Source organism: Azolla caroliniana, unplaced genomic scaffold (assembly GCF_043228905.1).
Source record: "Azolla caroliniana isolate FFs.n. ecotype wild unplaced genomic scaffold, voAzoCaro1.0.p SCAF_16, whole genome shotgun sequence".
NCBI classification, from domain to species: domain Eukaryota; kingdom Viridiplantae; phylum Streptophyta; class Polypodiopsida; order Salviniales; family Salviniaceae; genus Azolla; species Azolla caroliniana.
In genome coordinates, this window is record NW_028230451.1 from 5650634 (window position 1) to 5667677 (window position 17044).

The following is a 17044-nucleotide window of genomic DNA, read 5'->3' on the forward strand; positions in this document are numbered from 1 at the left end:
ATCTCTTTGCAAATTATAGCTGCACAGGTGCATGATCATGCATTTTGAATATGTGCATATTGACTAGAAGGTTAAGGTATAACCGGTGCTCACACAGGGTAACAATCTTAATACAACTGAATGTCTTAATTGCTTGCTCACTATCAGAATTTTCATTCTCATAGTGGCTTACGGATATGTTTGGCATAGCCACATAATAGGGCCAAGCAAGGAAAATAAAGTGTTAAGCGCATATATGTTGCTACCATGTGAAATGCATTGCGAACATATTATGATGATTTGCCTCCTGATATGTTCATTCGAGCACTCATTATGTCTAGCACATAGGAGGCTATACTTAATAGGTTATTTAATGACGAGTGGATTCAAAAGGATGGTCAGGAACATATTTACAATGAAGGCACAAACACATCTACTCATAGAATGTAATTGTACTTGGTTGTCACTTATTTTTCTGTTTTGGACATTGGGTGGGTTTGCTTTTGCAACATGGTGTATGATGCATCTCTAACACAAATGTGTATGATAAAAAGCAGGTGTATGCTGCATCTCTAATACAAATGTGTACCATGTCCACCAGCAATATGATGCAATATTAATGCAGATAAAAGAATCGATGATACTAGAGACCAAAGAAATCAAACTGATTAGTTGTATTTGTTTGCGAAAGTATTATAAAGATTAATGATAATGACTGATGATATGTACGAGTTCATAAGAAAATCAATGAACGGACTTTTTTCAATAAAAAAGCTGCATCCCTAATACAAATCTGTACCATGTACACCAGTAATATAATGTACTAGTAATGCAGATAAAATAATCTCTACAAAGAATGACGATATGTACGAATCAGAGAAATTGATCTGAATCAATGTATCTGACTGGTAAAATAACCAAAAAACATTTGGAAGGTCATTTGTTTTTAGAGCATAGTCAACCATTGCTTCATCATTTGAATGGTCCTATTTTGTACATTACTTCAAGAGCTGTAGGCAAGTGTGGTTTTCTTAATGACAGAAAGTATTTCGCTTCCAGTCTCATTATTTGAATGGTCCTTGATTTGTACATTACTTCAAGAGCTGTAGGCAAGTGTGGTTTTCTTAATGACCGAAAGTGTTTAGCTGCCAATCAGTTGCGGATTCCATACAAGTGTTTAGCTCTCACAGTCCTCTGTCGGAGCACTTGGTTCTGTCTGCATATTTATAATGTCTCACATTCGCAGGAAGACCAGTCATAAGAATTTAGACCATTTTGGGCATCATAATGTGCTTTCAAGTCTTGATCAAGTGTGTGGTTTCAACCACATCTTTCAGCAGATCTGCTCATCATTTTTAGGGCATTATCATATGCTTGACTTGAACCAATATATTTAACCAACATTCCCAGGATGGTGATCCTCAACTATCTCACTTTCATCGACCTCATTGAAACCCACCAATGAAAATTTCATCTACAGAATTTAGGAAGGCTTGTTGTCCATTTTTAGCATTACGGACTTTGCACACCCAAATTCTTAGTATTTATTGCTCCTTTTTCATTGATGTGCTCGTGTCCAAACCCTTTCCTGCAGCTATTGATCACACCGGGTTCAAATTGGAAGTGTTCTGGACAAATAAGTAGCACAACAACAGGAGAACCTCTTCACCTTAATCAAGTTTCTCTCTTAGGAAATAACACTTTCTCCATTATTGTATTCTTTGCTTGTCCTGTCCTTTCTAGAGTATACGCTGCCAGTTATCTGAATATTAAGAATATCATCATCTGTCTCATCTTCACTCAATTGTGTTTCTATAGGAGGGAGACAACCATCCTGCAGAAATTTAAAGTCTTTAAGCTAGAGACATCAAAGAGAACAATTTGAAAGACTTTTTGATGCAAATTTGCAATGCTTGCCTGACCTTAGATGTGAATGTTTCCATCCGTTTTTCGCACCATTTTTCTATAAATTTCTCAATGGTTACTTGGAAACCTTGTTTGGCTCTTGCTAATGATTTGCGCCTTTTCTGAGATTGCTCTGCCGTAACTTTGGCATGGCAAATCACACAAAGTGTCCTCAGATTACGCAGATTGCATTCACCTGCATTGATTTCATCACCTTCTAAGAACCTCTTTTCTTGAGAGCGAAACATAAATTGTGAAATAATAAACATGCATAAAAACCGAAATTACCTCCTCCCTGGAAGACTGCAACGATATGATCAGCATGCCATGCATTTCCCTCCTTTGGATCAGACACCAACCTCTCCAGTCTGGAAATGGCAGTTGTATTAAAATATTTCCATTGAATCCTTTACATCTTCCTAAATATACACAATGACACTCAAAACATTACAAATGCTTACAAACGAGTATAAGTGTTGAACTCCGGAGCTTTTTGCAAGACGTATTCTCTCCGCTTTTCCCGAGGCAAAGGGCGAATCTTCTTTATCAAGGTGTGACAATCTAGCTTACAGATGGTGCAGACTCCTTTTTCCAACACAAACAATTCCTACATAGTGGATGCCATTAGTTTTTGCTTTAAAATGCATTTTGTAGAGATGAAAAGTATTGTTGCAGATTCTACTGAAATAAGTTACAGTGCAGATTCCACACCTGCCGGAGATATGCTTGGCTGGTTTTTAGACGGTAATTTTGATAGCATTCCTTATCACAAAAGAAATCTTCGAAATATTCTGGTGCCTTTGAACACGTTAACCTGGACAAAGATAATGCTGAGACTAGATAAGATAATTAATACACATTAAACATCATACATGCCATCAAATCAGTGCCTTATGGTATGGAGCCATCTATTGCTGGATATTTCTGGATATTGGTTTTTAGGATACATGATGTTGCAAGGCCCCTTGACGGAAGAACTTTATGTCTTCAGATGGTCAAGAACCTTACACATGATGTTATGTTTTCTTGACAAGTATTACATACATTCATCACAAGTTGATGGTATCCTAAGAGTTAGTTTACTTACAAACATGGATTAAAGCAGAGTTTACAAAGAGGTTCTTTGGTAGCACTCCAGGCTTGTTTTATTTGTCTTTCTTTTAAGGAATGCTGACGCAATGTCACCTCTTTCCAAGTTGCACCCTCAGGAAGATTAGCATCTATTTCACTGACAGGTACAACGCGGCGTTTTGAACCTCCCTTCACTAAGCCCTGTATATACGTTTAGTTAGGAATCAGGATATTGTTCCTATAGTACAGAATGGCAGGGATTTTTCCAAAGCACCATAATCTATGTACTTATTTATTACTTACTCCCTTAAGATAAGGACCTTCGGCCTTAATACACTCCAACTCTAGTGCCAGAGGTATTTGCAAAGGCCTTCCAAGCAAGCAATTCCTATCGACTGGCCGAAGAGCATTCCACTCTTGGGTGAACAATACTGATAAATTGAAGTTCTCCAAATTCTCCTTCAGACAGATCGGAAGGTTAATGCAGTGCTTTATGCTGGACAATCCTTTCGCAGTCTCTAGATGTTCAGGAAGGAAATTATCCTCCAATGGAGTAGGTCTGTATCCATCTGACATTGATCTTATATATAGATGGATTCTCCCTGTATTTGCACTAACCTGGAAACAAGAAACAATTACAATTTTGTTATGCACTTTAACTAAAGATAATTTCCAATCTATTAAATCAAGATTTACCTCAAACATAAGAGGATCAGGAGATATGCTAGATTTTGTGTCTTCTGGAACTAGTGTACTAGCCACTTTGTTTGCACAGGGTTCGAGTATTGCAGTATTATCACAGTGTTCATTGATACTCTGTTCGTTTTCACAGTTTATCACAACCCTTGGTTCTAGCAATTTAAATGTTCCTGGTGAAATCAAACTTTCTGAGATGCCCATTATCCTTCCGTTCTCTTGGTTCAGCTTGTTCAAACCTATCTCTTCTTTGTGATTATCTCTTGATGGGCCATCCAAAACAGCATCAACCTGCATAATTGGTAACCATTCTGAATCAAAGATACAAAAGACTAGCAAACTATTGATTTGTTTGGCGTCTCTCTCTGTTTCCGAATACACGCAGTTGCTGGAGAATACTAGGAACAAGAGTAAAAAAAGAATGTTTCTCAATCACAGATGTATAACTAGTCTACCTCAGACGAGATGGATACTTGGTTTCACCTTCTCTTTCTTTCACTTGAAAAATTGTAATAGAAACAACGGAAGTTTATGAATATATTTTATCAATGCAGGAAAGTTATTTTTGAGGGAGCTTGAGATTCGGAGAGAGTGAGAACCCACACTGGATATTTGTAACTGAATATACTAGTATTTAAAGCATAATGTAATAAACTAGAGTACTTAATAATGATCACGCACCTTGATTTCAGCGACGGCATTCTCTGAACCGTTGGTCATGGTAGAGATTCTCTCCATGCTTTTGCTTAAGCTTTGCCATTGCATCTCATCTGTTGTATCCTGGGTGATACTAACGGGATCTTTAAGGATTAAAGAACCACAATATACAATATATATTACTTTTACTAGTATGTAATGAAAGGATTACCTTGGCACAAAAGAAGTAGATATTGACTGCATTCCTCTGGCCATATCTATGAGCTCTGTCCTCTGCCTGAAATGATAGATGATTGAAGATTAAAATGAGAAAATTGTTCAAACAACAAAGTTCTGACATGGCATTCCAACATTTTAAGATTTTGTTCATCTATGTTTTAGAATACTACACCAAATCTAAATGTTCATTTATGCAGTCCAGACACCTAAAATGGTCGGATTGATCATATAAAGTTATAACCCTTTTCCAATGCCATAATAGGATTTCCTTCAATGCCTCATTTAATTGATAGTATCATGCCATTAGTTTGTCCTAGTATAATCTCATCTATATAAACGTACAAGCATCTCTTAGGCCTTTGAGTAGAGTATTTCTATTCCATTTGTAAGTATCCTACTACCTTTGGATATCTGGCAGTCAATTTCTTCAATACTCGTAGTATTTGTATTTGGTGTGTCTGCCCATTACGTTAATGACAGCTAACATAGGTAGTATCATGAACAAGTTTTGTGCAAAGGTTCAAAATTATAACCAGAATTTAGCATTGCGGGACAACAAATCCTGAGCCACTATTCACATGGAAACTGTCTTCATCTTACTCAGGCTTAACATATTCATGAGGAAACTGTCTTCATCATCCACAAATGAAGCCCTATTGTGGCCAACTGTCTACTTTACGTAAATCTGACATGTGCCATGAAGTCTAGGCCACAGATATTTAGAAACCTCAAAATTCTATTTAGTTTGTATCGTGGTACTATGATCTCCACCTGGACGAAGATAGAATACAGATACAATATAATATTACACCAATGCTTTGGCATGTGACTCAGCATTTGCGAAATAACAATGAGCAGATGCACAGAAGGATCGTAAATAGTTATGAAATTTCGTATAGCTCTTATCTCACAATATTACGAATTTGGATTGAAACAGCAATCACTCATTATCACCTGTAGTAGGTCAGATGTTGATTTTGGAAGCTCTGCAAAGACCACAGATTGGGCAGATGAGAAATTAAGTCCTACACCCCCAGCAGTTAATCCTATGATCGCAATCCTCACCTGCAAAATATATACTTAAGATGAGAACTCTGAAGCAATGAAATATAAATTGCACAGAAAACTTTACACATGTTAGATATGATAGTGAAATAATAAGTGCAACCAAAAGGAATACCTCGTCTTTGGCTTGAAAAGCATCCACAGCCTTTTGTCGATCACTTGCAATAGTAGATCCATCAATTCGCACATACTCTAGACCCTTACCATGCACCATTTCCTTTTCCCCAAACCAGGAAGACAATGATTAGGACATGGGTAACCATTTACGATGAATAAAAACATAAAGAAGGTAAGCAAAAAAAACTAAAGAAATTTGCTTACTTGAATGGAATCCAACACCTTGATATGATGAGCAAAAATGATCATTTTTGGCACGTCTTGTCCCAAAAGCCTATTGTCGGGGTTAGATAGCAGGGGATGATTTGATAGCCATTCTCGCACACCTCTTAACTTGGCAAGGCCAATCTCTTGATACGATAAGGTTAAAGGTGCACGATAACTTTTAGATTCCCCTGAATGAACACAAAGAGGGAATTACAAACATGTAAAATCCTGGTTAGTTTTTTACGCTAAAAGCTGGTTTTTCAAAACTAGGCTCCTAAATCTCAGGAAATTAGATTTGAACTATTCAATAGAGGGGCTATCTAGCTGATGTAAGCCACTTGATGAGCAACATTTTTTCACCAGTAGCAACGTTTTAGGTGAGTTTCTACATCATGATGTAAAAGTTGGAGTAGGTTTCTTGCTATGTTGCTAATCCATCTTAGTTATGTACATTATCTGCAAATTCTTACTCACACACAACTAGCAAAAAACGTTCAATTCTGTTTCTAAAGATCAATCCCTCGACGACATGAACTGGAGTCACTTTAAGCATGTCTATAATATGTTTGTTCCTTCTTAAACATCTTCTGAAGTTCTGCATTGCATTCAAATTTCATTAGGCTTCAAGGTAGCTGCAAAACCTTCTGATATTCTGTCTAATTCTTGGTGATCATAGATGTTATCGTTCAGATCACCATCACAATATCTAACTTCAAATTCTAATATAATCACACACTACAAATAGCCTAATGCATACAAGCATGCAACATACTTTTTATAGAGCAAGGAGAGGCCGTTACATCAGTCATAAAGCCATCCGCTTTTGGACAGAGATTTCCCCTCGAATCCCTCCATCAGTTATTATTATTATTCTCTATTCGTGTGGCCTTGAAGTCCCTATCGAATCACTCCTACCTAGTATTTGTCAACACTTAACTAACACTAACTTAATTACACGTGATTGTACAAATGACATATTTTGGGTGCATCAATGCACCTCCCCGTTCACGCACATCTGGCCCCCTTTTCTCCTTGTAGCCGGAATTTCCCATGACAACGTATCACTATGCTAATTTACAAAAATACTTAAGAGCCATTTAATCCTCGACTTTTCTTTTAAAAACATAAATGTACCATACCCTGATCATCCATGCTATTAGTTGTACTACCATTCACATCATCACCGATATCTTCGCCATCACAATCACAACATCCTTTGAAAGAAAAACCACAACCACATGGCTGTAGTTCACCTTCTTCTGAATCACGCTTTACAATGTGTGATTTTGCTTCCATTATATCAGCTGCCTCCAATGTCAATCTGATAACTTGTCTTCTCTTAGGAGGAAGTTGTGTGAGCACATCATCTTTCAATCTTCTTATCTGATATAAAAGAATGAAATCAATTAACTTTTAAAAAAGACCAGTCTACATGTTATTCATTAAAACAAATTCCTCAAAAGAGCTATCATAGTATGTGCTTGCCGACATACTTGCAACCTGATACCATTTCTGTGGGCCTCTTGTTAATTTGATATGAAGATTGACACAAAATTTTGATACATTTGCTATAAAACTTGGATGGTATTTACTGGTTACAGGCTCTAGATAGCAGTCTACAACCTAATTAAGACCAATTATCTATAGCTTGGGATTGGAAAAATAAATGTTGAGGACAAAGTACCATGACTGTCTCTTTAAGCAATATGTTCAATTCATGTAAACGCTTTCCTTTAGAAAAGTCCTGCAAACAATGAAAAAAAAAGTAGTTGTAATTTAGATTGCTCCTATAAAATAAAGTTCATGACATGGAGCTCATTCTGTAGAGATTAAGAAGTGCTATAAATCACAATACATAACCAACAACGAATAATTGGCACAAAATCCCAAAATTTAAAAGTTTCTTGGCCCAACTTCTAATAGTGAAACAAAGTAACAAAAAACTTCATGCGCTACCATCTTTCATTGTTCAAGAGTGTATTCATTAAGAAATATAATTCCTCTCCAACATCCATATTTAACATACCATTAACTTCTAAATCCGAACCGGCTTTGCCCCAGTTACTTTCCTTAACATTCACCATGACAAAGATCAAACAATCCTACATGGCATTGCCTTGTTTGTCATATTCCAGCAACAATTTCCTCAGCGATAAATCCTATCACCTTTCCACGGCGCACATTTATCTCCACCAAACATTTTCTACATCTAATACTTAACTAATTCTTCCGCCTACCCTTTGTTGTTATAAAAAGGTGCACTTGAGCCTTGTACACATGGACATTTCAGGATACCAAAGGGAAATTTGTCACAGTATGTGAGTTTATACGCTGCTTGAGTTTATGGCAATTGTAATATTTTGTACTTGAAGTGTGATCTTGAATATGATCTTCGTAAGACATATATGAATGAGAAAGAAAAAAGAAAGAAAGATATATTAACGTCTTTTAAGAGGCCAAAATGGCCTATAAGACCAAATAAGAGATTACATCTTAAGTGTTGTCTCATCTTTGAGAACAAATCAAAAGAAAATAAATATTACACAGTAAATATAAAAGTAAATAACATGAAAAGAAAAGAAATGAGGGAATCTGGTTTTTGGCACATGTGAGATCCTCAAGTTAGGTATATTGTAGCTTTTGTCTTCGAAAGATCTCTAGCATAGGTCGATCCAGAATGGAAATGTCTCCGAAGCGAGGGAAGCACCTACGATGGCGGGAGATAATGGCTTTTATCTGTCGATGACAAGGGTGTCAAGGTCGTGGTCCATGGGGCCGAGGCCTACGTGAACGGCAAATTGTCATTGCCTGATCAATTGTAACCCCTTTGTTATGTCCTGGTCTGAAGCCCATTTGTGTATCCCGGGGTTGACTTCTAGCATTAGGAGTGATGGGGCTAAAGAAAGTTGTGATTGTTCTTTGTGGATGAACTTGTATGGTTGTATTCTTCAATAACTTTTCCCGATGTCTCTTGAGCTCTAGCCAGAAAAGTCCTAGGCATCGTTGGTCCTCATATTCCATTACCTTGCGTAGTGGGCCAAAGCCTTGTTTAAAGAGGCAATGGTATCTCCCTCTGATTTCATAAAAGACACTACAATGACAAACATAGTGTTCTTCAGATTCCACTCCTTGATGACACAATTGGCAAATTCTCTCTTCTAGAGGTAGTCGTGTATATCTGCCTACCTCTATCTGAAGCCAATGTGATGAAGTTTGCAGCTGCCCTATCACACTACGCAGCGCATAGGATAGATGTATGTCCATATAAAGTGGTCTGATGACAAATCCATCCTCCGATGTATGTAAGAAGTGTGTCTTATAGTGGGCCATCTTTGTACCAAGTGGTATTTTGGGGCTGATCCATGTTATCTTGTTTTCCATGTTAATAATATCAGTTCGGATCACTCTATTCTTTTCCACTTTGGTCATATTTAGATGGGGACAGTCCAAGCTATATCGGAACGGTGGTAGGGCATTTATACTCATGTCATGTGACTCGAACCATTGCTGCATTTCAGCATACCAACAATGAGTGTCTCCATTTTCAGCCAAGTGTTTTGATGACATAAGTGCCAACCTTGGGTACCTTCATTTAGGGAGCGAGAGAAATGGTGAGTTAGTGTTTACTCATTTTGGTCTCAGCATTAGTGTTGAGTCTCTTCATTAGATTTAATCCTCTTGCACTGGTTCTTAATCCCTCTTATTTTTACCACAATGATATTTCCTCTTGCTTATACCATTCTTGTTCCTCTTGCTTGAGAAAATCAGTGAATTAGTGTTTACTCATTTTGGTCTCAGCATTATAGGTAAATCTCTCCATTAGATTTAATTCCTATTATTTTTAGCGACATGATTTTCCTCTTGTTTCTACCACTATGATCTTAATACAAAGTATATGAAGCAGAAAATTGGCGAGTAAATGAGCTAGTGTTTACTCTCTTAACTAAGATCTTCCTTCTTTTAGCCTCAGCATTAGTGTTGAAGTCTCTTCATTAGATATAATCCTCTTTAATTAGTGCTTAATCCCTTAATCATCCATATTTCCATGCATTAAACATTCACGCTTGGCATTTCTATTATTATACTTCCCACTTACTTATGTACACATTTCAATGTTCACCCACTACCACAAATCAAAGAAATAAACTTGCCAATATTAAAGATCATGTACTTCATCGTGAAACTACACCTTTCGTCTTTTCTCCCAACATAGTTTCAGACAGCAAGAATGAAATGTTTTGTGTGAATGTCAGATAGCATGTAAAACTAATTCATAGATAATTCAGATTCGTTGTCAAATCAAATATGATTCACAGTAATTTTCCTGATCAAAATAGTTTCAATCTAAAAGAAAAAAGAGGTTTAGCAACAAAAGATATGTGATCATCAGTTATTACTTAATATAGATGTTAAATAACAGATAAAATGACTGACTAGACCTTTGAGATGTATACGGTTGACATTATTTCTTCATAATTATCAATACACACATTTACCTTAGTCCAAATAGGCTGACTTTCTGGTGATGATTGTGTAAAACAATAATTTTGAGCAAAGTCATACTTGCTTCTTCCAAGTAAACAAGGACTACATGAAGCAACAACTTTTAGAATCAGTGTCTACATCCCCTCAAAAGGTACACACACAGTAATTCGAAATGTTACCTTAGCATATTGACTTGGTGGAAAATATCATAAGGCCTGCAAGTGTAAATAAATGTGTATCAGCTATGTTTTATCTTTCAATCATACTGAACCATTTCTTTCTAGTGAATTATAAACACATACCTAGACAACGATGGAGTGCCTGAGAGTAGCACAATGCGCCTTATGTTTTGAGCGATATCCAAAATTGTTGTCGTCTACATGTCAAATTTCCCAGGTTAAACTATAACTAGATAGTAAAGCTAAACTTGTTTTCCTTATCATCCACTATCAAATAGAATTTTCTTCACTATGATTGTATTCATGTACTGAGATTATTGTGTCTTTTTTACTATAGAATCCATTGTCTCTTATGATGCAACTATTTATCATAGTACTTTGGAGGGTAAATTTTTTAATGCCATTGATATTCCCTCTTTGTAAGTGATTGAATTAGTAAATTGTATACCATAAGAAACACGCCGAACATTCTATTAGTAAAGGAGGTGTTCTCTCTAGAAATGAAGTGTGTAAGGATATACATGCATGTACGGTATGTAAATACATTTATTATATCCATGTATACAAACTTCAAAGTGTATAGGAGAAACTCGAGCAGAGGATAAGTGGCAGCACTATTACTTGTAAAAAATGAGTGGCTCTTCTGTAAATAGGTCACAGAAATGGCTATTTTAAGCCTACAAATGCGAATGCTTGTCTTTTAGAAAATTACGAACCTCCACCTCAATCCAAGAAAATCTGTTTATGGCATCTCATTTCATCAAAAGTTTCCTATTATTGTTTCCAAGTTCCTCTTCCATCTAACAATTGATAAACTTCCAAGTTCTTACTCTGAAAATGACAATGTGAAATTTGATTTTGAGCTACATATGTTCCAATGATCCTAGGACAATCTAAAAATAAAGTAGTCTTGAAAAAGTGGCATCAGTATAATTGAGCAATTTAGGAAACCCATAGTACCATACTAGAACAGAATTTGAAACTCGATTCCTTCAAACTAATTGAAAGTAATTCTCAACATAAAGACTCTACACACGCCACATCTATACTTGAATTAAAAATAGAAATATTTTGTGTGAAATTGGAGAATATAAATGAATAAACTATTTAACACAGATAAATACCTCCTCACATTCAACTTTGTTTCTTGTACATCGTAAATTGTGTGACTCGTCTACTATCAGCATTGCCCACTTACGCTTCATCATGTTTTTTTTCAATCTTTTCAGCATTGTGTAGGATATAACCACAACTTTAGGAGTCTTCACATTATCAGCCAGATTGTTTTTGTGGCCAAACACTACAACGCCAAACATTTAAGAGATAAATTCCAATATGAATGTAGAAATATAACTGCTCAATTTATGTTTTGCTAAAATCATTACCAAGATGGATGTCAATAGGCAACCAAAATGGAAGCCACCTCTCAAGCTCCTCAGCCCACATCAATCGTAGGCTAGCTGGGCACGTGATAAGTATAGAGCCTTCTTTTGCATAGCATGCAGCTAATGCTATTGCCTAAAGTGGACAAGATAATATTAGCTACCAATTATCGAACCCATACAAGATGTAATTGCTTGCTTAATATTTCCCACAGGAAATGAATGGTTTATATTAGAAAGCAATTCTCTATAAGAAAGTATTCAGCAAGAAGAAATAGTTGGAATAATAAATGTGGCTCATTGCACCATTTTATTCCATAGCAGGGACAGGGTAAAAAGTTATTGCTTTCCTAGATAACAATCTGTGTTTCTAGTTGTACAGATATAATTTCTTCTTCTAATTATTTCTTATGAGGATGATACACCTTGTTGTACATGTGTACATTCGTCTCATTCACATGTGTGTGGAGACAATTAACTAGTAATGCAAATTAATGAAATCTTATAAAATGATATTCTGGAATGTAAACTTCAAACCTGAATTGTTTTTCCAACACCCATTTCATCAGCTATGAGGCATCGTCCACCCCTTCTCAACCCATATTTTACACCTTCCACCTGGAATGGCAGCAATATTGACCTCAATTTGGAAGGTATCTGTTGCATCAGCTCGTCCACAACTGTGTCTGATACATGGATTGGCATGAAAGGGATCCATTGTTGATGAGAGTAATTTACTCGTGTCATTTTTTGCATGATCGACAGGGTACTTTGTGGCAATTGATTCAAAACAACACCAGGTATGTCCTTTACAATGTTAAGTACAGAATTGTAATCTTTTATATGATATGTGGCACAGTTCTCCGTGCTCTCTTCAGCTATGGGACTTAGCTGTTGATACAAATGCCTTCTGTGAGTACAAAAACTTAGCTTGGAAAGTATGTCATATGGGAAAACAAGGTATGGACTAAATTCCTTCATATATTGTGAAAACATAACTTGGAATGTATGGTGTAAGAGAAGACAATGTATTCCATATTGAGAAAAAAAACAATATGAAAGGAAGGAAAAACTACCATTTGCAAAGTATGCAGTTTGCAAAAAACAAGAAATTGGTAGTTTTCCTGACTTCTTGAGAAAAATATAAATGTTCAAAGGAGTGATTTGGAAAGTATACAGTACTGGGAAACAAACAATTTGGGTAGATTTCCCTGCTTATTGAGAAAATTTTCAATGCCAAGAGTAACAATTTTCTAAAGAATGAGAAACCATAACTTAGAAAGTATGTTGTATGTGAAAACGAGAAATTTTCCAATGAATTGAGAAAATTAACAATGTCAAAAGGAATGAGCAAATTATCAATGCTAAAGTATCGGACAAACATATCTTGGAATGCATGTAGTACGAGACAACAAAATGACTAAAAAAATTATTCTCAAAATTATGTATATGAGAAAACTGGACATTAGTTAGGTGAAAAAGAGTAAGAAAATATGGCGTACTTTGGAAAGATCTGATCCAAGAAAACGTATTTTGTCAGATTTTCTCACTCACCAAGTTGAAAAGCCAACCGAAGAAATCTTTCGAAGCAACCAAGTCTTGAATCTGAACAATGACCCGATCCCAAGCTGAAAGCTCAATAGATATTTCGATCTTTTTCGGTGCAATTTTCACACATTTAGATATAATTGGACCTGAAACAATATTCCGAACAGCTTCTTGTTCGCCAACGAAGGAATCATTCAATCTTGTTTGAATCTTTTTATACGAAGGATATCTCTTCCCTGCTTCTGTTATGTAATCTTTATGCGATAAAGGCATATTAGCGGGAAATAAAGGATGGGAATTTTCTATATTACTCCGTTTCACATTACTTTCTTCAAGAAACCGTTTGTGGGCGATTTTTATATGAGGTTGTTGCCCCATATAGGAAGGTTTCTGTGGAATATCCGTTGACAGATGATTTTCAGAGATCTTATTTATGGCTGAATTCTGTAAATTCGTTTTAGTGTTGAGACGAGCAAGAGCTGCTGCTTTGTTTTCTTCCATTCTCTTGCGCTGAGCTTCAGAAATCATCGCGCTTTTTGAATGAAGAGTGAAAAACCCTAATTTCCCGAAATGGGTTGGATTTAACCTTAAGAGCTGAATTGGTTTGGATTAACCCTGATAGTTTTAATGGATTTGAGTAACCCTACTTTTCTAAAACTGGACTGGATTAGCCTTAAGCCCTGGGGTGGGTTTAGATTAACCATAAATTCTGACCCGTTAGAATGCACCCTAATTTTTGAGAGATGGATTGGATTAAGCAGGTTCTGCAATCCTCGGGGAGAACTTGGGATTGAGCGAGTCGATAGAGAAGAGATATATGACCGTTGAGGCGAAAGCGTCTCAGAAGAAAAGAAAGGAAAAAAGATAATAAAAAAAAGAGAAGAAATTGTTTCTTTCTTTTAATGGATCCCCGATTGGCAATCATATAAGCTCCAAAGTCCAAACCATAACTCTCCAAATCAAATGAATACCTTAGCTTTTAGCATCAATCCGGTTCCAGGTAATTGGGCTTCCGAATACCCCATATCTTTATAACTCTTTCTTTCCGAATCCGTTTTTGTCAATCAACGGGTGATAAGCATCGTTTGTTGAGATCATTGTCAATCTCTTATTTCCAACAGATGTCCAATCAAGCTCTTGAAATCTCCCATCTAAATCGAGAATTGGCTCATACGAAGTTAGTAATTCTTGTAGCTTGTTCCCAAAAAAATGGGTATAACCTTTTGGAATACGAAATGTTGATCTTGACATTCGCAAGGCCATTAATCTTCTTTGTGACACCAACATAGCATCCTTGACTGTTAGCAAACCCAATCTAGCCATCCGATTAAATTAAAGGTTAAGAATTTGTTTCCGAGGTTAATTCATGTCTTCTCTATGAAGTATGCCACCATTTCTGTCCAAGGTTGCATACCCTCAAACATAAATGGAATGAAAATGAATCAATGAGCCACTATATGCTCATATAAATTCAATATTAATGCCCCACCAAGATACTTCGAAGTGTAAACATGATCCCATGCTAACCACGACAAGACTCTTTACCCTTTTCTTTTCCATAACAACATTTGCATTGAGTGTGACACCGTGTCAAGAGCTTTCTTCGACCATGGTAGCAAAGGAAGATAATAAGACGCCTTAGAGACCATAATCAATTGGACCCCCTTAAGTCGTACATGAAAAGGCTAGAATTGAGACCTCCAATACATGAATTTATTCTCCAACCTTTTGGATACCCACTCAATAAGTTTCACATGAGAAACTTCCACCCCAATTAGATATCAAGGTGACAAAAAATCATACCACGATGTACTATCCTTCCTGACCACCCCAACCCTAACACATCTTGTTCTGTACATGAAATGAGGGCAAATTTATGCATATTAATTCTCAACCCTGAAGCATTTGAAAAACATTCCCACACATCTCTTGTCTTACTAATATTTTCCCGATTAGGTGCCAAAAACATGATATGGTCATTTGTGAGTGCTTGAACAATACATGGCTTCCTTGGATAGCAACCTATGTCCAAGAAATTCTTCCTCCATAGCCATATTGTGTAACATAACAAGAGTATGACGTGTCACAATAGTGAATAGTATAGGACTGATTGGGCATCCTTGTCTAATTGAACTTTGAATAGAAATAGGTTGTGTTACTCCTCCATTAAACATCACATGTGAAACCGAACGCTTCTGTAATGTGTATACCAACTCAGACATACAATCACCAAAACCCATATGAGACATTAACTGATTTATAAATGACCAATCCACATTGCCATAGGCTTTCGCGGTATACAATTGTAACAACACAAAATCTTGTTTAGACTCCTTTCCATAATCAATTGCCATATATTATATAAAATGTCTCTTTTTGCTAAGAACCCATATTGAGCATTATGAATAAGAGAACGTAAAACCTTATGTAATCTATTGGCCGTCACTTTTGCAAAAATCTTGTACATTCCCCCCCATCAATGAAATAGGCCTTCACAGAACAAAGGAAGACAGAGAAAGAACCTTTGACAAAAGCTTGATCAAACGGTAAACCAATCTTCAAAGAATGAGGCATTTCCCATGATGTTCACACCTTCTGAAATAAGACCGTAAAAGGCCCCTTTAACTTAATTATATATTTCTTAAAGAGTTCATTTGTTAATCCATCCCACCTATGACTTATCATTAACAATATGTGACATGATGTGTTTTTCCACCTCATCCTCTGAAATATCAACATCTAATGATTGTGCCACATCATGTAATACATGCTTTTCCACTACATTAAAAAATACATCTCTATCATTTTTAACATTATCATCGATACATACTTGTACATCCAACAATTGTGTATAATATTCTATGCATTTCTTCACAATTTTTTGAGGATTGAAACACATTATACCATTGTCCTCTAACCACACCACATTATGTCGTGCATGTGATTCATGAAGGTCATGCAAAAACTTATGTGATTGGCAATTAACATCCTCTAGTTCTCATCTTAAACGATGTAGTCTAGCATGTTGATAATTTTTCGCCATAAGATCATGATCCTGCATCACAAAAATTAATACCTCTTGATATCTCATCAACACTACATCTGTTGGCCAATAAATTAACAATGAGTTACATTTATCAAGCAAATTAACTAGGAGACTTAATCTTTCTCCCTCTAAAGGTATGGTGAATTCTATAATATCTAGTTATTTTCTGAACATTTGCAACAAATACTTCCCATGCTTCATACCCATCAAATTGAACACGATAGGCAAATACATCAATCATTGGCACATATAGGCATTAATCAATCAATATGTCTAGATGGTGTAGTTGGTTATCATGCTAGTCTCACACACTAGAAGTTTCCGGTTTGAGTTCGGCTTTGGACATTGCATTATTTTTTTATTTCAATGATTGGGTAAACACCCCATTTTGTTGTAAACCAATTGTCTCATGGGCCAATTTTGGTCTTAGAAGACGTTAATATATATTTCTTTATCTCTCTCTCTCTCTCTCTCTCTCTCTCTCTCTC

General features: G+C 36.2%; 1 protein-coding gene across 1 annotated transcript; it reads right to left on the minus strand.

Moving 5' to 3' along the window:
* Positions 1-1549: 1549 nt before the first annotated feature.
* Positions 1550-14117, minus strand: LOC147853784 (uncharacterized). The gene is made up of 22 exons (XM_087332473.1): positions 13517-14117; positions 12500-12853; positions 11966-12098; positions 11705-11880; positions 10704-10777; positions 10581-10616; positions 10413-10503; positions 7601-7660; positions 7056-7299; positions 5914-6104; positions 5708-5809; positions 5482-5592; positions 4520-4585; positions 4333-4431; positions 3652-3942; positions 3259-3573; positions 2972-3156; positions 2596-2698; positions 2346-2491; positions 2173-2252; positions 1902-2080; positions 1550-1813 (listed from the first exon to the last, which is right to left on the minus strand). Exons 1-22 carry the CDS (start codon positions 14036-14038, stop codon positions 1667-1669), a joined length of 3705 nt encoding a protein of 1234 aa, XP_087188599.1. The 5' UTR covers positions 14039-14117; the 3' UTR covers positions 1550-1666.
* Positions 14118-17044: the final 2927 nt, after the last annotated feature.

Coding starts and splice junctions, on each gene's coding strand:
- LOC147853784 (XM_087332473.1), bottom strand. CDS start 14,038: ATGATTTCTGAAGCTCAGCGCAAGAGAATGGAAGAAAACAAAGCAGCA. Junction 10,778..11,704: donor ACAAAGTTGAATGTGAGGAG/GTATTTATCTGT, acceptor TTTGACATGTAG/ACGACAACAATTTTGGATAT. Junction 3,574..3,651: donor CTGATCCTCTTATGTTTGAG/GTAAATCTTGAT, acceptor TCTTGTTTCCAG/GTTAGTGCAAATACAGGGAG.